At 40.9% G+C, this 24714-nt stretch overlaps 1 protein-coding gene across 1 annotated transcript in view; it reads left to right on the top strand.

Moving 5' to 3' along the window:
- LOC117533365 (glutamate receptor 4-like) overlaps positions 1-24714 on the top strand; it is a gene marked incomplete in the record, with an annotated part of 102187 nt that overhangs the window by 42807 nt on the left and 34666 nt on the right. Inside the window, 2 exon segments of the mRNA XM_034197060.1 lie at positions 10916-11122; positions 22298-22671. Of these exon segments, the coding sequence (XP_034052951.1) occupies positions 10916-11122; positions 22298-22671 (581 nt within the window).

Here is a 24714-nt window from a genome sequence, read left to right on the forward strand (position 1 = left end):
ACATTTAAGCACAACGACTGATCTCGTGTAATTAACAATCAACTACAGAAGGGAAACAACAATGATCCTCCTTTCAGCCATCATTAAGACAAATTAACAATAGTTAATTAAGTTAATGATAGTTCATAACAAACAAACATCCTTTTCTGGAATTAACATGAATTCAATTTGTATCTATCATGTGCTTTCAGACATATCAAATTCAAAGGAAATAGGGAATACAAAATAAAAAAAGATATACGTCATCACTGCACCACTCTGTTAAGTTGGTCCTGTAACGTGTGTGTGTGTGTGCGTTAATGGCATGTTTAATTAGCCTCGTTAGGCCGTGAGTGAAGCAGTGTGTTTGGGATCATTGATTGGCTGTCAGTCCTCTCTTCTCGTGCCAGAAACACTGACAGCATCTTGTGATCTGCTGCTGCCGTCATTACTCACATGTTCCCGCTCTGATATACATCCAGAAGCTTCTGCCAACATCAGCTTGGAAATTACGCATTGGTCGAGCTTCGGTACAACTGTCATGCTTTAGATCACTTCTATTGTGAGTTGGAGACGTGTAAATAAAAATGTAATAAATTAACTTCAGACATTGTTTGTACAGGTTTGTAGTAAACATGGTCCTGCTTCACTTTAATCACATTTAGTAGGACAGCTAAAGCCTTCAAAGTTGATTATTTCTTTAATTTGTTTCAGTTATAATAAGACGAGAGTCCACTATACATACTTGAACTTCTTGTTTGTAAAAGTATTTATTTAATGTATGCTAATATGGTTGAACTGCTACCTAGCCTTAACCCTAACCCTTTATTGATATATTTTAATACCAATTAAGGGCTTCTGAACCTGGTTCTTGTTAATCATATCTTTACCCGAGGACCTCCACGGCAGTTTCATATGTGTTTTAAACATTTCGATTGTGTTATTGCGTATGTTATAAGTGTCAGAACGATTAACACTCTTTAGTTAAAGGCAATATTTGTAAGGGAAAAAGCTTTGTTATCGCACGATGATTTCCTTCATACCATTACTTTATAACATCCTCCGTTTCAAAACAATCAATATATTCAAAATTACAGTCACTTCAATATCTTTGGGAATGTACATTAGGGCAAGACTCTCCATACAATGCGTGGAAGGGAAGTTGCACCTCAATGAACTTCACATTCTGTTGTTTCCTTGTTACATTTGTTTATGAATTTGGCAGGCTCTGTGATTAGTTGCCGAAAACATAATCAACATAGATTTCAGATGGTGATCATTGTGTCCTAATTCTGCAGACTAGATTAATCATAGTGTTGTAAGTTATAGCATTTGGAGCATTCTCTCTCTGCACCGAGGAGACTTTGGTTTACTCGCTCGAGGCGATGTCAAGCAAACACAACTCAGGAATAAACTGCTCCTGTTTCAATATGCAACCTGCTGCCGTGCATGGCAAGAGCGATTTGTCTAGAGAGACATGAGCACAGAGCGTGCAACGGTTACACTTACATCTAACGACCTGTAACATATAGTGCAGACAGATGTGGCCTAACCCTGATTATTTAAAGACTGCAAGTGGTGCATTTTACGAGCCAATTTATAGACTCGGATTAGTGGGGAAATCACTTCCTCTACTTTAAAGAGTCCTCTCCTGCTGATGTTCAGGTGTATATCAGTATGTAGTGTCTCTACTTTAAAGAGTCCTGTCCTGCTGATGTTCAGGTATATATCAGTATATAGTGTCTCTACTTTAAAGAGTCCTCTCCTGCTGATGTTCAGGTGTATATCAGTATGTAGTGTCTCTACTTGAAAGAGTCCTCTCCTGCTGATGTTCAGGTGTATATCAGTATGTGGTGTCTCTACTTTAAAGAGTCCTCTCCTGCTGATGTTCAGGTGTATATCAGTATGTAGTGTCTCTACTTTAAAGAGTCCTCTCCTGCTGATGTTCAGGTGTCTATCAGTATGTAGTGTCTCTACTTTAAAGAGTCCTCTCCTGCTGATGTTCAGGTGTATATCAGTATGTAGTGTCTCTACTTTAAAGAGTCCTCTCCTGCTGATGTTCAGGTGTATATCAGTATGTAGTGTCTCTACTTTAAAGAGTCCTCTCCTGCTGATGTTCAGGTGTATATCAGTATGTAGTGTCTCTACTTTAAAGAGTCCTCTCCTGCTGATGTTCAGGTGTATATCAGTATGTAGTGTCTCTACTTTAAAGAGTCCTCTCCTGCTGATGTTCAGGTGTATATCAGTATGTAGTGTCTCTACTTTAAAGAGTCCTCTCCTGCTGATGTGCAGGTGTATATCAGTATGTAGTGTCTCTACTTTAAAGAGTCCTCTCCTGCTGATGTTCAGGTGTATATCAGTATGTAGTGTCTCTACTTTAAAGAGTCCTCTCCTGCTGATGTTCAGGTGTATATCAGTATGTAGTGTCTCTACTTTAAAGAGTCCTCTCCTGCTGATGTTCAGGTGTATATCAGTATGTAGTGTCTCTACTTTAAAGAGTCCTCTCCTGCTGATGTTCAGGTGTATATCAGTATGTAGTGTATCTACTTTAAAGAGTCCTCTCCTGCTGATGTTCAGGTGTATCAGTATGTAGTGTATCTACTTTAAAGAGTCCTCTCCTGCTGATGTTCAGGTGTATATCAGTATGTAGTGTCTCTACTTTAAAGAGTCCTCTCCTGCTGATGTTCAGGTGTATATCAGTATGTAGTGTCTCTACTTTAAAGAGTCCTCTCCTGCTGATGTTCAGGTGTATATCAGTATGTAGTGTCTCTACTTTAAAGAGTCCTCTCCTGCTGATGTTCAGGTGTATATCAGTATGTAGTGTCTATACTTTAAAGAGTCCTCTCCTGCTGATGGTCAGGTGTATATCAGTATGTAGTGACTCTACTTTAAAGAGTCCTCTCCTGCTGATGTTCAGGTGTATATCAGTGTGTAGTGTCTCTACTTTAAAGAGTCCTCTCCTGCTGATGTTCAGGTGTATATCAGTATGTAGTGTCTCTACTTTAAAGAGTCCTCTCCTGCTGATGTTCAGGTGTATATCAGTATGTAGTGTCTCTACTTTAAAGAGTCCTCTCCTGCTGATGTTCAGGTGTATATCAGTATGTAGTGTCTCTACTTTAAAGAGTCCTCTCCTGCTGATGTTCAGGTGTATATCAGTATGTAGTGTCTATACTTTAAAGAGTCCTCTCCTGCTGATGGTCAGGTGTATATCAGTATGTAGTGACTCTACTTTAAAGAGTCCTCTCCTGCTGATGTTCAGGTGTATATCAGTGTGTAGTGTCTCTACTTTAAAGAGTCCTCTCCTGCTGATGTTCAGGTGTATATCAGTGTGTAGTGTCTCTACTTTAAAGAGTCCTCTCCTGCTGATGTTCAGGTGTATATCAGTATGTAGTGTCTCTACTTTAAAGAGTCCTCTCCTGCTGATGTTCAGGTGTATATAAGTATGTAGTGTCTCTACTTTAAAGAGTCCTCTCCTGCTGATGTTCAGGTGAATATCAGTATGTAGTGTCTCTACTTTAAAGAGTCCTCTCCTGCTGATGTTCAGGTGTATATCAGTATGTAGTGTCTCTACTTTAAAGAGTCCTCTCCTGCTGATGTTCAGGTGTATATCAGTATGTAGTGTCTCTACTTTAAAGAATCCTCTCCTGCTGATGTTCAGGTGTATATCAGTATGTAGTGTCTCTACTTTAAAGAGTCCTCTCCTGCTGATGTTCAGGTGTATATCAGTATGTAGTGTCTATACTTTAAAGAGTCCTCTCCTGCTGATGTTCAGGTGTATATCAGTATGTAGTGACTCTACTTTAAAGAGTCCTCTCCTGCTGATGTGCAGGTGTATATCAGTGTGTAGTGTCTCTACTTTAAAGAGTCCTCTCCTGCTGATGTTCAGGTGTATATCAGTATGTAGTGTCTCTACTTTAAAGAGTCCTCTCCTGCTGATGTTCAGGTGTATATCAGTATGTAGTGTCTCTACTTTAAAGAGTCCTCTGCTGCTGATGTTCAGGTGTATATCAGTATGTAGTGTCTCTACTTTAAAGAGTCCTCTCCTGCTGATGTTCAGGTGTATATCAGTGTGTAGTGTCTCTACTTTAAAGAGTCCTCTCCTGCTGATGTTCAGGTCTATATCAGTATGTAGTGTCTCTACTTTAAAGAGTCCTCTCCTGCTGATGTTCAGGTGTATATCAGTATGTAGTGTCTCTACTTTAAAGAGTCCTCTCCTGCTGATGTTCAGGTGTATTTCAGTATGTAGTGTCTCTACTTTAAAGAGTCCTCTCCTGCTGATGTTCAGGTGTATATCAGTATGTAGTGTCTCTACTTTAAAGAGTCCTCTCCTGCTGATGTTCAGGTGTATATCAGTATGTAGTGTCTCTACTTTAAAGAGTCCTCTCCTGCTGATGTTCAGGTGTATATCAGTATGTAGTGTCTCTACTTTAAAGAATCCTCTCCTGCTGATGTTCAGGTGTATTTCAGTATGTAGTGTCTCTACTTTAAAGAGTCCTCTCCTGCTGATGTTCAGGTGTATATCAGTATGTAGTGTCTCTACTTTAAAGAGTCCTCTCCTGCTGATGTTCAGGTGTATATCAGTATGTAGTGTCTCTACTTTAAAGAGTCCTCTGCTGCTGATGTTCAGGTGTATATCAGTATGTAGTGTCTCTACTTTAAAGAGTCCTCTCCTGCTGATGTTCAGGTGTATATCAGTGTGTAGTGTCTCTACTTTAAAGAGTCCTCTCCTGCTGATGTTCAGGTGTATATCAGTATGTAGTGTCTCTACTTTAAAGAGTCCTCTCCTGCTGATGTTCAGGTGTATATCAGTATGTAGTGTCTCTACTTTAAAGAGTCCTCTCCTGCTGATGTTCAGGTGTATATCAGTATGTAGTGTCTCTACTTTAAAGAGTCCTCTCCTGCTGATGTTCAGGTGTATTTCAGTATGTAGTGTCTCTACTTTAAAGAGTCCTCTCCTGCTGATGTTCAGGTGTATATCAGTATGTAGTGTCTCTACTTTAAAGAGTCCTCTCCTGCTGATGTTCAGGTGTATTTCAGTATGTAGTGTCTCTACTTTAAAGAGTCCTCTCCTGCTGATGTTCAGGTGTATATGAGTATGTAGTGTCTCTACTTTAAAGAGTCCTCTCCTGCTGATGTTCAGGTGTATATCAGTATGTAGTGTCTCTACTTTAAAGAGTCCTCTCCTGCTGATGTTCAGGTGTATATCAGTATGTAGTGTCTCTACTTTAAAGAGTCATCTCCTGCTGATGTTCAGGTGTATTTCAGTATGTAGTGTCTCTACTTTAAAGAGTCCTCTCCTGCTGATGTTCAGGTGTATATCAGTATGTAGTGTCTCTACTTTAAAGAGTCCTCTCCTGCTGATGTTCAGGTGTATATCAGTGTGTAGTGTCTCTACTTTAAAGAGTCCTCTCCTGCTGATGTTCAGGTGTATATCAGTATGTAGTGTCTCTACTTTAAAGAGTCCTCTCCTGCTGATGTTCAGGTGTATATCAGTATGTAGTGTCTCTACTTTAAAGAGTCCTCTCCTGCTGATGTTCAGCTGTATATCAGTGTGTAGTGTCTCTACTTTAAAGAGTCCTCTCCTGCTGATGTTCAGGTGTATACCAGTATGTAGTGTCTCTACTTTAAAGAGTCCTCTCCTGCTGATGTTCAGGTGTATATCAGTATGTAGTGTCTCTACTTTAAAGAGTCCTCTCCTGCTGATGTTCAGGTGTATATCAGTATGTAGTGTCTCTACTTTAAAGAGTCCTCTCCTGCTGATGCATCGTTACAGAATGATGGATACTCTGTAGTTTAAGGCAAACTGTTAATGTGAAGTGAAGATTTAACCTCCTGGCGTACGTGACAAAACTCAGTAGTTTGGAGATATAGATACAGAATCTTGCAATGTTTACATTAACATCATTTTTCTTGCAACTAATGATCCGTACCCTGCAGAGTAGACACAGGTCTCCACCTCTGACTCTTTCCCTCCAGCTTCATGTCTGCCTCATGTTCTGCTGAGTCACACTTCCCTCCTCCTCTCTTTCCTGTCTGAGTGTGACATGCATCCACTCTACACTTCCTGCAAATTCAGCGTCAGGCTGTCGTTACGATTATCCATGCATCCCCCTTTTTCTGTTTCAAGCACTTTGGATCATCTCAGTTCAGATTCACAACATTTACAGCTGCACATGTTTTTTACTTTATGTAGAAGGTAGTGGTGGGAAGTGGACTTTTAGGTTTGTTGCAAAGTGGGGAAGTTATTTAAAGAGGCCCTATTCGGCTTTTTGAAGTTTTTCCTTTCCTGTAGTTTGTTATGTAGGTTTTAGTGCATGTAAATGGTCTGCAAAAGCAAACAAATCCCTGTGTCTCATGTCACAGTAGAGGCACAACAAACTAAAATGAACCTAAAATTCTTGCTCATTTTCTGCAGAAATGATTAGGCAAGGCAAATGTATTTACACTGAACAAAAATATAAACGCAACACTTTTGTTTTTGCTCCCATTTTTCATGAGATGAACTCAAAGATCTAAAACATTTTCTATAAACACAAAATAACCATTTCTCTCAAATATTGTTCAAAAATCTGAAAGAATCTGTGATAGTGAGCACTTCTCCTTTGCCGAGATAATCCATCCCACCTCACAGGTGTGGCATATCAAGATGCTGATTAGACAGCATGATTATTGCACAGGTGTGCCTTAGGCTGGCCACAATAAAAGGCCACTCTGAAACGTGCAGTTTTGCTTTATTGGGGGGGTCTGGGGGGGTCCGAGAACCAGTCAGTATCTGGTGTGAGGGGTAGGGGTAGGGTTAGGGTAATGTTGTGAATCGAGTGGCCCATGGTGGTGGTGGGGTTATGGTATGGGCAGGCGTATGTAATGGACGACGAACACAGGCCACTCGATTCACAACATTACCCTTACCCTACCCCTAACCCTCACCCCTACCCCTAACCCTTAAAAGCAAAAGACATTTAAGAACAAATACAGCATAAATACATTATTAAAAAGGCATTTAAAAACAGGCATAACAAGATAATGAAATTAAATAAATAAACACAGCAGGTACAGAATACATGACTAAAAAAGGCATACTGTAGTGTGAGTATGGGCAGCTCAATTAAAAGCAGCGGCAAATAGGTGCGTTTTTAATCTGGATTTAAAAATTGGAAGTGTTTCAGCGGACGTGGAGGTAAGAAACACGAAATGATCACGCTTAAATAACGAGCACCAAAGATAAACAACTGTGGAAGAAAATATCTGATGGTTTGATGAAAAAGACAAAAGGTGCAGGTACAATGCGTAGAAGGGAAGTTTCTTCTACAAAGTGGGGGAATTTATTTAAAGGGGCCCTACTCTGCTTTTTGGGTTTTCCATTTCCTGTAGTGTCATATAGGTTTTAGTGCATGTCAATGGTCTGCAAAGGCTTAAATCCTTTTGTCTCATGTCACAGTAGAGGCAAAACATACTAATAAAATCCCGAAATGAGCCTAATTTAAGAGTCCAGAAGTACAATTCCTGCTAATTATTTTTGATTAGGTAAGAAACACTAAATCGTCGCGCTTAAATAACCAGCACCAAAGATGAACAACTATGTAAGAAAATATGTGATTGTTTGATGGAAAAGACACGAGGTACATGTACAATGAGTAGAAGGGAAGTTGCATCTCAATGAACTTCAAATTCTGTTGGAGGCGTGTGGATAGAGCGTTGGTGTTCGGATCAGGGGAGCACAGGTTCAAACCCCACTGCAGTCGTTGTGTCCCTGAGACACTTCACCTCAAAGTGCTCCTGTGGGGATTGAACACAGTATTGAGTATGAAAGTTGCTTTGGATAAAAGCGTCTAACAAGCATAGGCGGAGTTTGACATTTGCGATTGGGGGGGGAAAACCTTTTTACTCACGTCAGTACACAGTCCCAACTATTGCGTGGGGTGCTACGGATACCAATAAAGCCAGCGCTCACCGCACTCAGTATGACTTTTCCACGCCCGCCGTACACACACTCATATGGAAGGGGCGGTCTCTCCCCCCAACAACAGTGCATTATGATTACATATTATACATAACTGTAAAACTTATCATAACTGTGCACATCTTATACTTATTTGATAACTACTATATCCCTTGGTTACTTGAACACGCTACAATATGTGACCTGCTCCATCGAAATCAGTCGCATTGACCCGAAGACACATATTGAGTTGTATAGACTGCTGGAAAGAGGAGATTCCTAGCTTTCTACTGATATCAGGATTGTTTCTGTACTCCAAATATTAAGCGAAATATGTCACATTATATAAAGACTGTCACCGAGTCATCATTTTGAGAAAAAGGCCTTCAAAGTTTCCTCTTCTCTGGAATCCATCGATCTGATTGGTTATTAGCAAATTATCAAAATACTACGGAGGGAAGATATTTTCGTTTTGAGGGGAAGCTCGCGTGTGTGTGTGTGTGTGTGTGTGTTTGTGTAATTTTGCGTTTGTGTATTGTTTTTGTTTCCAGGGGAAAACCCTCAGGACAAACACCGGCTGTTGTTACGCCTGCTGTGACGTCAAGTTACTCCGTTCTCCGCTTGTAATTATGCCGAAGCTTCAAAGCTGTATTTATCATCTGAATTTGCCGAAACAAGTTTAATATTCTGAAAGCCAAGACTTTGTTTATTTGAAATCAGATGAAAACAAACTGTAACGGACCCTGCCGTGTTATCTATGATTACTATACGCTTACATTCATAATGTCAGCCGGAGGGAGGGGGGCGGCACTGCGGAAGAGCAGATTGCGAGTGAGAGCTGTCTTCGTCCCTTTACAAGCTTCAAAAATGTATTTATCGTGTGATTTTGAAAATAAAAGTTTCATATTCTGAAAGCCAAGACTTTGTTTGTTTAAAATTAAAAAAAACACCCGAACCCCGAAAAAATAGTTTTTTACGTAAATCCACGTTTATTTTGAAATGAGCCGTTGCGACTTCCGACTGATTTCGATAGAGCGGGTCACATATTATTAACGAGTGTCCTACCTTATTAAAATACGAAATATTTGTATTGGAACAGTTTTCGACGTATTAATGCTGTAACATATTTCAGCCACTAGGGGGGGGGCAATGCTACCCCCTGCCCCCCCCCCCCCGCAAAATCCGCCTATGCTAACAAGTAACATGTCATGTAATGTTGTTGCCGGTTTAATTTGTAATGAATGCGGCAGCTTTGGCTCTGTGATTTGTTCCCGAAAACATCAGGAAAAAGTCAGATGTGTCGTTATAGCGCTTCTGATTATGTGGACTTGATTTTGGAGGGAAATGAGCCATAATCCCAATTCCTGCAGCGCATCAATCAGTGATGATGCCAAACTGCTGATTTCTTTGAGTGTTTTTCTCCAAAAAGGTATAATTTGGTTTTGATTACAATCTAAATGTCCTGAAGAACAAAAACATTCACAAACGACTGAACTGGGAAGTTTTATTGTAAAAATCAAAACAATTGTGCATCGTGTGTGTCCTTGAGGCTTAACATTTAAAACATTTAATACCTACTTTTCTTATATTTATGTTCGTCCGTTCGTCTGCTGCTTTTCTGTGTTACTAGAATTGTTATTTCACAAAGCGTCTCCTCAAGGAAAAGGAGAGAAAAACCATCTACACAAACTGCATACTCGTGCATGCAAACAGTGGAGGAACGTAACAAAGGACCTTATTTTGCCTTCTATTTGAATCTTTACAATTTGTAGGTAATTTTATTTTCAATCTTTCAGTTTGTGTGTACAGACAGAGAGATGGAAATACCGTTTCCCACAATCCAGAGGAATACAAATATATACACAATCAACAGACACATTTATACATATGCACACATTAAAGACATAAATAAAAGCACAACAATCAATATATACAAAATAATACGTCTGTACTTCTACTTAAGTTTCCCTTTCAATTGAGGACTATTACTTGTAATGGAGTAATTATGTCTACGTCTACTTAAGTGAAGGATGTACTTCTTCCATCACTGGATATAAACACACGTCTGCCCTACAGGGCTGCAATAGAGGGGTATGATGCTACAATGGATGATCTGTTTGGAGACATGTTTGTATATATCTGAGACCTATAATATATGCCTAAAAACACTGTAATAGGAGACCTTTAACAGCGACCAAAAGCACTCTACTGCAGGTAAAAGTCCTGCATTCAAATTACCCACAGTAGGTAGAAGTATTTTCAGAAAAATTTAACCACATATAGGACTCCATAAATACCTTAGTTTTGTGAGTTTTTTCATAGTGTGCCAGCTTACTTATGTATAGTAAGTATATTTGTTGAGTTGACCAACAGTTGCCAATTTTGAACAAAACACTTTAGAGACATGTTTTTTATATTTTTATATATCTGAGACCTGTAATGTATACCTACCAATAGTATAATAGGAGACCTTTAAGTGAAGGATATACTAATTCCGTCACTATAGCACTCCTAGTGGTCGAATCCTCCAATGTCCCTTAAGCCCCGCCTCCTGCAATTAAGCCCCGCCCCCTCTCGGCTAAGTAGATTGAATGGAGAGAGAAAATAAATCCAGATTCAGCTTTTAGTGCATTTTACAACTCTTATGACCGAATGATTCTAATAAGGGCCCTACAATAGTTCATACTGGGTAATTTATTTAGTATTAAAAAAAAGTATCTGCTGAATTACAGATGTCTCTTTCCCAATGTGAGTCACTGGGGAAAAGTCTTTCTGGGCCCAGTGACGTCACGGACTGATACGGAAATGGTAGTACCGCCGTTTGGACACAACGAATATTTTCTTCAGAGTCCGGAGCAATTCCTGGGGGCTTGGTTTTAACTCGACCCTGGTGGTGTTAAAGTACTTCTTGTTTGTCATTCTGTTGTGTTGTTGTTGTTGTTGTGTGGATTGTGCGAGTGTTTGTGTGTCTGTCTCACGGTTGTGGTCCCTGTGTAGGAGGGTCCCTACGTGATGCTGAAGAAGAACTGGGAGATGTACGAGGGCAACGACCAGTACGAGGGTTACTGCGTCGACCTGGCCTCGGAGATCGCCAAACACATCGGCATCCGATACAAGATCTCCATCGTTCCTGACGGGAAGTACGGAGCCAGGGACCCGGAGACGAAGATCTGGAACGGGATGGTCGGGGAGCTGGTGTACGGGGTGAGAAATCTGTTTTATACACAAAATACCCCTTTAATTATCTGTTCTAGTCAAAGGTGGGAAGTAGTGGAGTACAAATACTTTGTTACTGTACTTAAGTACATTTTTCTGGTATCAGTACTTTACTCCACTACTTATTTTTCTGACGACTTTTTGATTTCTTACATTTTAACTCAAATACCTGTACTTTCTACTTCTTACATGTTGAACACAAATACATGTACTTTCTACTTCTTACATGTTGAACTCAAATACCTGTACTTTCTACTTCTTACATGTTGAACACAAATACCTGTACTTTCTACTTCTTACATGTTGAACACAAATACCTGTACTTTCTACTTCTTACATGTTGAACACAAATACCTGTACTTTCTACTTCTTACATGTTGAACTCAAATACCTGTACTTTCTACTTCTTACATGTTGAACACAAATACCTGTACTTTCTACTTCTTACATGTTGAACTCAAATACCTGTACTTTCTACTTCTTACATGTTGAACACAAATACATGTACTTTCTACTTCTTACATGTTGAACACAAATACCTGTACTTTCTACTTCTTAACTTTGAACACAAATACCTGTACTTTCTACTTCTTACATTTTGAACACAAATACCTGTACTTTCTACTTCTTACATTTTGAACACAAATACCTGTACTTTCTACTTCTTACATGTTGAACTCAAATACCTGTACTTTCTACTTCTTACATGTTGAACACAAATATCTGTACTTTCTACTTCTTACATGTTGAACTAAAATACCTGTACTTTCTACTTCTTATATGTTGAACACAAATACCTGTACTTTCTACTTCTTACATGTTGAACACAAATACATGTACTTTCTACTTCTTACATGTTGAACTCAAATACCTGTACTTTCTACTTCTTACATGTTGAACTCAAATACCTGTACTTTCTACTTCTTACATGTTGAACTCAAATACCTGTACTTTCTACTTCTCTCATTTTCCAAACAGCTGGTTCCTTTAGTCTGAATGTGTGTTTGATGCGTGATCATTATCAGTGTTGGGACTAACGCATTACAAGTAACGCGTTACTGTAACACCGTTATTTTGGGCAGTAACTAGTACTCTAACGCATTACTTTTTAAATTCAATAACTCAGTTACCGTTACTACATGGTGCGTTACTCCGTTACTGCGTTAGTTTTTTTATATAGTCAACAGCCAGGCGAACAGAGATGAGAACTGTACTTAAGTACAGTACTTGAGTAAATGTACTTAGATACTTCCTGTGTCACATGCGGAGACGGGCTGTGGGCGTGTTTGTGTTGTTTACTAACAGGACTATCATGGCGGCGGCGGAGCTCAAGTCTAGTTTCTCCACCTGGAGATATTCTCACTATTTCACTTTTGTCGAGCACAAAGAAAAGAACGTTTTAGTTAAATGTAAGTTGTGTCTTGGCGGGTCAAAGATCCTATCTACTGCCCAAACCAGTCATTCAAATCTCTTAAATCATCTGCAAAAACAACATGCTGGGACGAAGCTAGTAGCTAAGACCACAGAGACTCAGCCGACGCCACTCCACCTCCACCTAAGCAACAGCGGCTGGATTTTAACCGAGGGACTGCTAGCCAGGGAAAAGTCGATAAAGCCATTGCACGGTATGTTGTAGAACACATGCAGGCTATTGCTACAGTGGAGTCACCCGCTTTCAGGGAGCTAGTTAGCATGATAGCATGTCCGGGCGGCACACGGCATATGGGACGGAACACTTTTTCCAACTACCTGGAGAAAGAATATACAAAAATGGAAAGCCAGCTAATATCGATGCAATCCAGATTGCATATAATGCATGTCAAGTTGATCAACAGATTGTATTATTCTCCAATGCAATAACAGTACTGAAATGAAGGCTATAAGGGCATTAATGGGAAACATTTTTAGCAAATAACAAAACGTTACTTTTCACAGTAACGCATTACTTTTGGGTGTAAGTAACTACTAAAGTAACTGAGTTACTTTTGACATGAAGTAACTAGTAATGGTAACTAGTTACTGAAAACCAGTAACTAGCACAACACTGATCATTATTCTTTAGAGTCATTGCGTGCCTATTGATTTGAACACGATCCGTGTATCCATCATTTCCTGGTCTTCTCTAAAGAAGAGGGACCAATGGAAACGTTGTCATGTTGCCGTTGTTCAGCATGGAAACATTCATTAGCTAAAAGGGGTGTAACGGTATCCGTATTCGTCCCGTACCGTCACGGCACACGCAGTCACACGACGAATATGCCTTTTTTTTACGAGTGGGAAAAAAGTCTGTCATTCAGGGCAGCATCCACTACACTATATATAATCCAGGGGGCGGTATTGCGCCTAAAAGCTGTTTGCCAGCCGCCCTTAAACGACACATGAAGAACAAGAAGAAACACAACAAAACGAACAAAATACAAGAAGAAGAAAAGTTAGTATGGCGAGTTCAGATAACACACAGGAGCTAGAACCCACCTGCTTCTTTTAAATCAGCTGTGTGGGAACATTTCGGGTTCCCTGTGGACTACAATAACGATGAAGTGTGCGAGTGGTGGATCGGACGAGTGGGGGATCGGAAGAGCACGGTGTGTCGCCGTTGTTAGACAGCGGTGCGGTATGCTAATGGTAACACACGCCAAACATGCTAAATCATATCAGAAGGCATCACCCAGATTTGCCAATCACCGGAGCCCAAAAGACAGCAGCAGTTCAGCAGCTGATCCCCTGCTGTTTTTAAGAAGCCAATAGACATGAGAGCCGAGAGACCAAAATAAATAACGGAAGCTTTTGGCATGTGTTTTTCAATGACTTTGCGCTCTTGAAACACTTTCTTATTATTTATGAGGTAATATTTTCAAGACATTATTTTTAGCTTTACAGCTTGATGAAACCTTTTTGTTTGACATCAGCCATTATAGATAATATGGCCATCTGAGTGTACCGTGTATGGTTTGTTTTTAACTGTTTAATACAGTTAATTATTCAAAAAAGAGTTCTTTATTTTTAAACTGAAACTTGCTACTGTTCAAAAATAAATAACAACAAACCTGGAATTATGCATTTGGGACTTTTTTTTGCTTTTTCTTGTTGTACCGAACCGTACCGAACCGTGACCCCCAAACCGAGGTACGAACCGAACCGTGACTTCTGTGAACCGTTACACCCCTATTAGCTAACAATGACATTATTGTTCTATTAATATAAAGGGAGGTCAGGTACTCTTTAAAACAGCTGCTAGTTATGGGTACTTTTTACTGAAGTACATTTCAAAGCCTCTTTACTTTCACTTGAGGAAAGAAGTTTAGTCAGTACTTCTACTTTCACCAGAGTATTTTTAAACACGAGTATCTGTACTTCTACTTGAGTAAAGGATGTGTGTACTTTTGCCATCTCTGTCTAGTTCCATGTTGGGGCTGGGTTTGTTCAACCTGGGAACCATTTGAAGGTCACCTTTAAGCAAAATCTACATAGCCATATGTCCCCTCTCTTATTCTAAACCGCATATCCGTACATGCTTTTCGGAAATGTGTGTCGAACCCCCTCAACTTACCTCAGTAATATAAAAATGGAGGAATCATGCAGAATAAACTTTTTCAGACGGTGGACAGACGTCTCCTTGACAGACAGTATTTCCTGCAGAGTTGTACCTAATTGTGTGTTGTTTACCGTGAGGATAATTAAGTCTGAAATGAAACTGTAAACAGGCCGGTGTGTCTCTGGTGGTTTTAAAAGCCAGCAGGAATTAGTGGAGCATTAGAGCCGAGCTGCAGGAGGAAGAAACGGAGAGATGTGGAGGTGTGGAGCTCGTTAAAAAACAACCTCAGAGGTGACCGTTCGATATTTTAGGGGTGAGGTTTCTCTCTGACCGTGCAGTGCGATCAAAAAGCTTATATGCTGGGATTTTACGGTCTTCAAAGACATCAAAGTAAAGAGAAGTGTTTGTGCCCTTGAGCTACAGCAGGACTGAAACTGGATCGATATCCAACTTATTCTGTATGTTTCATTTTGTGTAAACACTTTACTGCTTTAATGTGCAATTTGGGATCAGTACAGTACATTTATTCTTACGTCATCTAAATCTAATATAAACTGCACTATTTGTATCGTATCATCGAGTTACATTGACTTCCTGTTTTACGGCATAAGGATCTTTTTTAACAGTAAAGACTTTAACGATGTTTGATCCTTAAAGTCTTGAGATTTTAAGAGTTTGTTCAAATACAGCAGCATCGAATGGTCAAAGAAAACTACTTCCTTTTGGTTTAACGACTCACTCCAATACGTTTACATAAACTCACCAAACTTCTGGTTTGTAGGAAAGTTGTACAAATACTATAGGGGCTGCCTTCTAGGTGTCGTCGTTGCATATATTGCATATAACATTTTCACCATGTTTTCATGCCAAAGAAAGGGCATTTCGGAGCACTCCAAGACATTCAAAACTCTGATCCTTTAGTGTGAACAACAACCTGGGGCCTCGTTTCTAAAGGGATATACGCTCAAAAGATGGCGTACGCCAGTTTCTACGCAACGTTTGCGATTTATAAAATACTAACTTGACGGGAAAACGTGCGGTCCTCCACGCAAACTCTAACCCATGCGTACGCACTAAGCACAACAACGGGAGAGACGAGAAACTGCGACACAGAAGGAAGAATGGAGAGAAATATGTGGAAATACCATAAATAAAATGTTACCTCTCATTTATCATATATGAAGAATTCATTTTCAAACATTGATTAAAGCCAATCTTAAAATGATTGAACAAACGCCTGTCTGAGACTCCTCAGCGCACACAAACACATAACCTGGAGAAATAAATAAATACAGATATGTTATTGAAAACCATCTCGAATATGTTGTGTTAATGTTATGAAATGTTTTCTCATAAAGGATGCCGTAAGCAGGAGGACAGAATTACGTCTAAACTGAGGCCTTTTGCATTTCTATAGGTTGTAGATACGAGCATGGTTTTACATACTATCACGTTTAATCGTGTTTTATGCCGTTTGCCAAGACTTGATAAGTCGCTCGTAAAACACAGGAGGTATGGAAACTAAGAACACCATGTGGTAAATTGTTCAACGAATATAACACACATTAGTTGTATTTCCTTTAACTGGTGGATATAGGGTTGCTGCGGGGGGGGGGGGGGGACGCACAGGCTGCAGTGGAGACGCTGCGCACAGCTGATCGACAGCTGGGACACAAACCACCAAATACAAACAAATCATTCAGATCCAGTCGTCATGACTCCACTCCGGAGGGATTCCCCGATCATTTCTCATCAAGGGGGGGTCTCCTGTCCCCGGTACAAACACACTGCCTGAGGAAGGCTATGTGTATTGTTTTTGTCATGAACCTTTTTCGGACCACTTATTTATTTATTTTGGTGACGATCCGACCTCCATGCTGCTCCTCTGGTTCAAACGGCATCCACCAAACAATATGATTTATCTCCACCTCCCCAAAAGAACCAGAATCTGACACGGTGTGAGATGTCTTTTTTAACTGTTCTGTCGTCATTTCCTGGGATCTTCTTCACGCAGTCAGTCAGAATGAATTAATGGACGTTTCTTTGACTATTTATAGGCAAATATGGGTGTTACGTGAAGCCCGCAAAAGCTGCACCGCATTTCGAGTCGATTGTGATTTATAAAGGGAAACCGGCGTAGGAAGTGCTGGACGCACTGTCCTCGCCGGTACGCAATGTTTGGTGAATCGGTGTACAGTGAATACATCTCAGACCTCACTTTTTCTAGTCTTCTTTTCTGCGGTTTGGCTCAGTGGCATTTTCACAAAGTGGCATTTTTCTCTCCGGCTCCTCTGTGGCTCTGCAGTGAGTCGCAGAGAAGTGTCAGGTTTGTCAAGCAGAACACCGCACTTTTGGTGTAAAACGACTAACCAGGTGGGTCCAAAGCACGGGGATCAAAAGTGCAGCTGTGTTCTCCTCTCGCTAACAAGCTCTGTGAGCGAAACCCTTCCTGTCTTTACGCTTCGCTGTGAATGTGAGACATGAAAATATAAAAGGTGCCGTCCCCACTGCTGTACGTGACGAGACTGCAGACAACATTTCCAATGTGTTGATGTTAGAAAAATATCACTGTTCACCGGCTTGAGCTTGAATCTCAGGATCCATGTATCTGTGATCCTCTCCAGAATGGAAGTCATCACATACAGAGCATCAACTAGTTCCTGAACAGTGTCCTTCACATGCTGATATCCAAGAGAGGGAGTCACACAGTCACAAGATGGAGGAATAGAAAGCAGTATTCAATGTTTACTTCAGATTAGCTCCACGTCAGAAATGAGCATGCTTGATGTCTCTCTCCATAGAGGCTGAATCATCATGTTAATCACATAGCTATCATATGCCTCAAACAGTCCTGAGGCTCTTCTAGGTAATCACACATCCTGTCATGAACACAGCTACAGTTGGGATACCTTTGTTATCACGTTACTCTCATACTGGAAGAGGACATTCAGTATTTCCCAACAGTCGTGTACAGGAAGCTACACAATGCATGCTGGGATACCTGCGATGCGGTACAACGTGACAATTAAAGGTCTCATATCATGACAACAAAGCCTGATGGTGGCTTTATTAATGTAAACATCGCTTTTTTTGTTTCGGTGAAATATATTTTTTAAAAGCAGCTGTTTTAGGAAAAGTGCATCAATTGCATTAACGTTTTGTTTTATGCTTGATGTTTGTCTGTTGGTGTGACACATGGAGCTGCTGTGATGCAAGTCACATTTCAGACTTGCTCTGACCATTAAAGTATTATCGTATATATCGTAAAGACCTTGGTGTCCATATAGCTGCTTGGCGGTGTGCAAAGCCCCCTCGCAGCATTTAATCAGAAAAGAGCCTTTTATTGTTTTATGACCCTTTAACAAAGTGTTCGCTGCCTTATTGCGAACCAGGTTTGCAGTGGAGAGGAACCTGAATCCAGAAGTCATTCTTTAATTTGATATGGCTTCAAAAGAAGCATTGTTGTTGTTGTAAGGGAAACTTCTGCAGCAATGGAGAGTCAGGACTCAGAGAGACACGAGGAGAGTTGGAGCTTTGATGTCAAACACTGATGGTTTATTTACAAGTATCGCCCGGAGAAATTCACATCACAAGTCACAGCAGCCAGAGGTTCTGACTGCACGGGTGGGTTGCCATATCAATTCTGACCAGCCTCTCTCTCTCGATAGACCTTTTAACTAGTTTACAGAGTTAATCAACATATTAGGGGAGATAATCCAAACAGCTGGGCCCCCTGAATCACTGGCGTCTGACCCTTAATGGCCTCGGAGCCAGCGTTCCCACCCATAAACCATTTGTGACCGAGAGTTGACCGGTCATAAAACTGAGAATATCCACATATAAGTGCAGCAGCACATTCCTTAAAGGAGATAACAGAGTCAGGGTTGGTCATAAACAGTTAAATATCTTAGGAGTAACACAGAATTATTCTCTAACAGTTGTGATTTACTCTGGCGTTGCTAAGAAATGCTGCGACTTAAAACAAACGCTGACGCCAGCCCTCTGGTTGGTGGAAAAGCAAACTGGTTCAAACAAATTTAAGATTAAATTCAAGATTCAAGGCTTTATCATCATGTGCATCAGCTACAGTGTGATGTGGCAACGACACACTTAGGTCACAGGCTCCTCCAACAGTGCAATGTAGAGGACATAGAACAAATAAAACAGATACAATAGTGCAAGTAAATACAAATAAAATAGAAATAGTGCAAGAAGAGTCTATACAAGTAAATGGAATATGATATATTAGATTAATAATTAGCAAGATGCAAACGGATGAATGTTTATGAATGTACATATATACAGTTATGTGTGTGTGTGTTTAAGAATATATGCTGTGCACCAGTGTGTGTTTTCAGTATCGCTTCATAGTGTGTGTGATTCGGGCAGCTTTTTCTACAGCGTTCATGTGAAGGACATCAGCACTTTCCCCTCTGAGACTTTTCTTATAGCATCTATTCATTTCTTCCCGGTTCAAAAAAAGAAAACACACACACACACACACACACACACAGACACACAGACAAGCCCTGCCTTCTTCCATGTTTTTTAGCACGCACTAAATGCCCCCAGGCTGTCATCTTAGTGCATTTTGCTGAGGATGAAAGAACTTAAATCTCTTTCATTTCCCCCCCTCTTGTTTTCTCCGGTCCTGCCTCCCTATAAATGTCAGCTGGTCGTTATGCAACTCTAAATGTGTGCTGATATTAAGCCCTTTTGCTCCAGAGCCGGAAGGACAAGGTCACAAGTGATGCTAAGTCACTAACTATAATCTCGTTTGTGCACTTTTTCACAGCTGCAGACCTCAGGGGTTGCTGTATCACATTTTTCTCTTCCTCTGCTGTAAGCATATTTTCTCCGACACATTATTTTCTCCTGCCTGCTGATTCTGCCGGAGTTTCAGCTAAGCCTCTCAGCATTAGAGACAGAAAGACTTTTCTTTCCTAACTTGATCACTCCGAGATGTATGAGTGGTGCAGTGATGACGCATTACTGCATGCTGACCCTGAAGATAGCATCTCGTTTGTTCCCTCCAAAAAAAAGCCAATGTGATTTTGGATTATTGCAGAAAATAATCTCTGTGTAAAAAAAACATTTATGATACTTACATGTTTTGTTCAGCAGGATAATCTCCACATATTAACAATACTTTATGATTTCTGAAGTAAAAAGCTAACATTAGGCTACAAAGGAACTACAGCACGGTCACATGACTTCATGTCACCACCGCTAAGCTAAAGGAGGCTAATGTTGGGCTATAAAGGAACTACAGCACGGTCACATGACTTCACGTCACCACCGCTAAGCTAAAGGAGGCTAATGTTGGGCTATAAAGGAACTACAGCACGGTCACATGACTTCACGTCACCACCGCTAAGCTAAAGGCGGCTAATGTTGGGCTATAAAGGAACTACAGCACGGTCACATGACTTCACGTCACCAGCGCTAAGCTAAAGGCGGCTAATGTTGGGCTATAAAGGAACTACAGCACGGTCACATGACTTCACGTCACCACCGCTAAGCTAAAGGCGGCTAATGTTGGGCTATAAAGGAACTACAGCACGGTCACATGACTTCACGTCACCACCGCTAAGCTAAAGGCGGCTAATGTTGGGCTATAAAGGAACTACAGCACGGTCACATGACTTCACGTCACCACCACTAAGCTAAAGGAGGCTAATGTTGGGCTATAAAGGAACTACAGCACGGTCACATGACTTCACGTCACCACCGCTAAGCTAAAGGCGGCTAATGTTGGGCTATAAAGGAACTACAGCACGGTCACATGACTTCACGTCACCACCGCTAAGCTAAAGGCGGCTAATGTTGGGCTATAAAGGAACTACAGCACGGTCACATGACTTCACGTCCCCACCGCTAGGGTTGGGTATCGTTTGAATTTCCACGATTCTGATTCCGATTCTACTTTTCGATTCCGGTTCTTAACGGTTCTCAATTCCGATTCTTGAGGGGCAGGGTAAAAAAAATTACATTTATTCGAGAAACTTTTACACAGGTTAGTTTACAGTAATATTCACATTAATCAGTCTGTTTATATTCACTGCTATGTAACTGTAACCTGAACCACTGAAGCTACAACAGTCCAACTTTTAAAGGAATTTTTTTTTAAAACAGTTCAATCATATCTGCCTTCTCAGGCATACCGGGAAGAAATGTTTGAACATTTTAAAGTAAAATGCTTTAATCTGGTGCACTTTAAGCAGAATGACTAGAGACTAGATCTAGGGGGTACAACTCTAAACACCCATATGAAAAAGATCGGTTTACATTTTAATAATCAAATAAGTATGTGAACATAACCAGTAACCCATAGCCAATAACAAATACATGTAACGTATTTTAGTTTTGTTGTTCATTTATATCTTATTTTACTTTTTTATTTATGCATATTTTTGTATCTCTCCAGTTTAAAACGATATGTTTCAAACCTGTTTTATCCGGTTTTATCCCAATAATTATAAAGGAGTACCTTGGAAATAGTGTTTACATAAATTGTGATCAAAACGTTTGAGACCCACTGAGACAACTTAGATTAAAGTGAACTATCTAAACACTCAGTCCTTTACCTCACTGAGCTGTAGTCATCAGCCTCTCAGTCTGACTGGAGAGGACTCTCCCTCCACATCATTGTAGAAACATCTTCTTCTAATATCCGTTAGAGCAGCTAGCACCAGATGCTAATAACAACAGCGCTGGTACCGGTGCACCCTCCCTCTCTCCCTCGCTCGCCCCCACGCTCACTCGCACTTTGGTTGTGAGCTGCGGGTGCCAGATAAGCCAACATCCCCCATTTTCATCACTTACAGGGCCCATCGTACAGGGCGAATGAAAAGTGTAACCGGGAAGAAAAGGGTGTTACATTTACTTAATTATGAATGTTGTTACATCAAGGCCGAAAATTAGGATGAGCACCAACGGTCCAAACTTTTTTTTTTCCTCCCAGAGCTGTCAGCGCAGCGCCTCCACAGATCTGGCGCCCTAGGCGAACAACTATAACGCCAGTGCTACGGGCCGGCCCTGGTCTCAGGTTACGCTGTAGGAAGTGTAGGTACAACGCTACATTTACCGCCCCGCCGCAGTCATACGGTAGGCTACGGAGAGCGGCGAGAAACATTTCCTCAGGCATCGAAAAGCGGAACCGAAATTCACATTTCTAAATGATGCCGTTGGAATCGAAATGTTGGAATCGGTTCCGAACCGGAACCGGTTCTCGGTATCCAACCCTAACCACCGCTAAGCTAAAGGTGGCTAATGTTGGGCGTGATGACGTCTAGTCGTCTCATTTAGACATTTGTTAGCATTCGCCGTTCTTAAATTGACCGGTGGGGTATTTACTGACGTGTTTTATATCATAGGACAAAAATCTCTTCAGCTTGTGTTAACCAGACCTTATTTTAGGCTTACATCTAAAAATATGTTCAGAAAACCATTGACCTCCAGACAAGCCATATTTTGGGCCACACATGTTTGTCTGAAAGTCGTACGTTCGTCCCGGCTCTCCCTGTTTATTCTACACTGTACCTTTGCCGCTGTAACACCATAAATACCCCGCTGCAAGACTAAATAAAACCTTTTTACTGATTCTCATTCTCAATTCTCCTCCCCAGAAAGCGGAAATCGCTGTGGCCCCATTGACAATCACGTTGGTCCGGGAGGAGGTGATCGACTTCTCGAAGCCCTTCATGTCGTTGGGTATCTCCATCATGATCAAGAAGCCCCAGAAATCCAAACCGGGGGTGTTCTCCTTCCTGGACCCGTTGGCCTACGAGATCTGGATGTGCATCGTGTTCGCCTACATCGGCGTGAGCGTGGTGCTCTTCCTGGTCAGCCGCTTCAGCCCGTACGAGTGGCACACCGAGGAGCCCGAGGAGGGCACCGACGGTCCGCCCAGCGACCAGCCCCCCAATGAGTTTGGCATCTTCAACTCTCTCTGGTTCTCCCTGGGAGCCTTCATGCAGCAGGGCTGTGACATCTCCCCCAGGTAGGAAACTCTTTTATATCAGCTTTTCATTTGAAATTCAACATGTATTGTTCGGAAAATATCACTCATCACCGGCTTGAGCTTCAATCATAAAGTAGAGACACTACATACTGATATACACCTGAACATCAGCAGGAGAGGACTCTTTAAAGTAAAGACACTACATACTGATATACACCTGAACATCAGCAGGAGAGGACTCTTTAAAGTAGAGACACTATATACTGATATACACCTGAACATCAGCAGGAGAGGACTCTTTAAAGTAGAGACACTACATACTGATATACACCTGAACACCAGCAGGAGAGGACTCTTTAAAGTAGAGACTCTACATACTGATATACACCTGAACATCAGCAGGAGAGGACTCTTTAAAGTAGAGACACTACATACTGATATACACCTGAACATCAGCAGGAGAGGACTCTTTAAAGTAGAGACACTACATACTGATATACACCTGAACATCAGCAGGACAGGACTCTTTAAAGTAGAGACACTACATACTGATATACACCTGAACATCAGCAGGAGAGGACTCTTTAAAGTAGAGACACTACATACTGATATACACCTGAACATCAGCAGGAGAGGACTCTTTAAAGTAGAGACACTACATACTGATATGCACCTGAACATCAGCAGGAGAGGACACTTTAAAGTAGAGACACTATATCCTGATATACACCTGAACATCAGCAGGAGAGGACTCTTTAAAGTAGAGACTCTACATACTGATATACACCTGAACATCAGCAGGAGAGGACTCTTTAAAGTAGAGACACTACATACTGATATACACCTGAACATCAGCAGGAGAGGACTCTTTAAAGTAGAGACACTACATACTGATATACACCTGAACATCAGCAGGAGAGGACTCTTTAAAGTAGAGACACTACATACTGATATACACTTGAACATCAGCAGGAGAGGACTCTTTAAAGTAGAGACACTACATACTGATATACACCTGAACATCAGCAGGAGAGGACTCTTTAAAGTAGAGACACTACATACTGATATACACCTGAACATCAGCAGGAGAGGACTCTTTAAAGTAGAGACACTACATACTGATATGCACCTGAACATCAGCAGGAGAGGACTCTTTAAAGTAGAGACACTATATCCTGATATACACCTGAACATCAGCAGGAGAGGACTCTTTAAAGTAGAGACTCTACATACTGATATACACCTGAACATCAGCAGGAGAGGACTCTTTAAAGTAGAGACACTATATCCTGATATACACCTGAACATCAGCAGGAGAGGACTCTTTAAAGTAGAGACACTACAGCATGTGATGTTGTAGTGTGCACTTTGTTCTCTTTGGAAACAATGACTTAAAGATGCTCATGGGCCCTTTAAATATCTTTAAAGCTTTCAAGCATGGCTTCTTCTTAAGTTTGCATGCTCCAGTAAAGCCCCTGTCACACTGTCCCGAAATTGACACCCGATGGACACACGAATATTGAATTGTGAATTTCGCACGAAGATGGCCCCGAACCACACACGAAGGCAACATTTACATTACATTTAAGACATACAACTGCAATGAAAGTACCAAAAACAATGATGTTACAGTACTATGATACTGTACTGATATCTTCAGACTTTGTTCTTTACTTTATCCGTCGTTATATGTAGAAAATATTACGTTTTCTCCGTAATGTTGTTTCCATAACAACAACAACTTCCTGTCAACTCTCCTTCAAAATAATATATTATATCCTTTTTAGTTTCACAGAACACAAATTGGGTTATTTACATAATATATTTACATGATTTTGTTGTGCAATAAAACAACCAGATAAACACGATAAAGGAAATGTTCAAATTCGGCTGTGATCGTAGCAGCATCGGGCCATTCGTGAGGGCATCTTAAGCCTTCGTATGACCGCCGGTGGAGTTTCTCAGGCTCCGGCAGCAACTTCGTGAGCGGTGGCAAAATCTTTGGCATGCCAAAAAATTGCCGAAGGACCTTGCGAAGGTTCATTTTCGTGTTGAATTCGTGTGTCAATTGTGCCCTTCGTA

Source organism: Gymnodraco acuticeps, unplaced genomic scaffold (assembly GCF_902827175.1).
Source record: "Gymnodraco acuticeps unplaced genomic scaffold, fGymAcu1.1, whole genome shotgun sequence".
Taxonomy (NCBI): Eukaryota; Metazoa; Chordata; class Actinopteri; order Perciformes; family Bathydraconidae; genus Gymnodraco; species Gymnodraco acuticeps.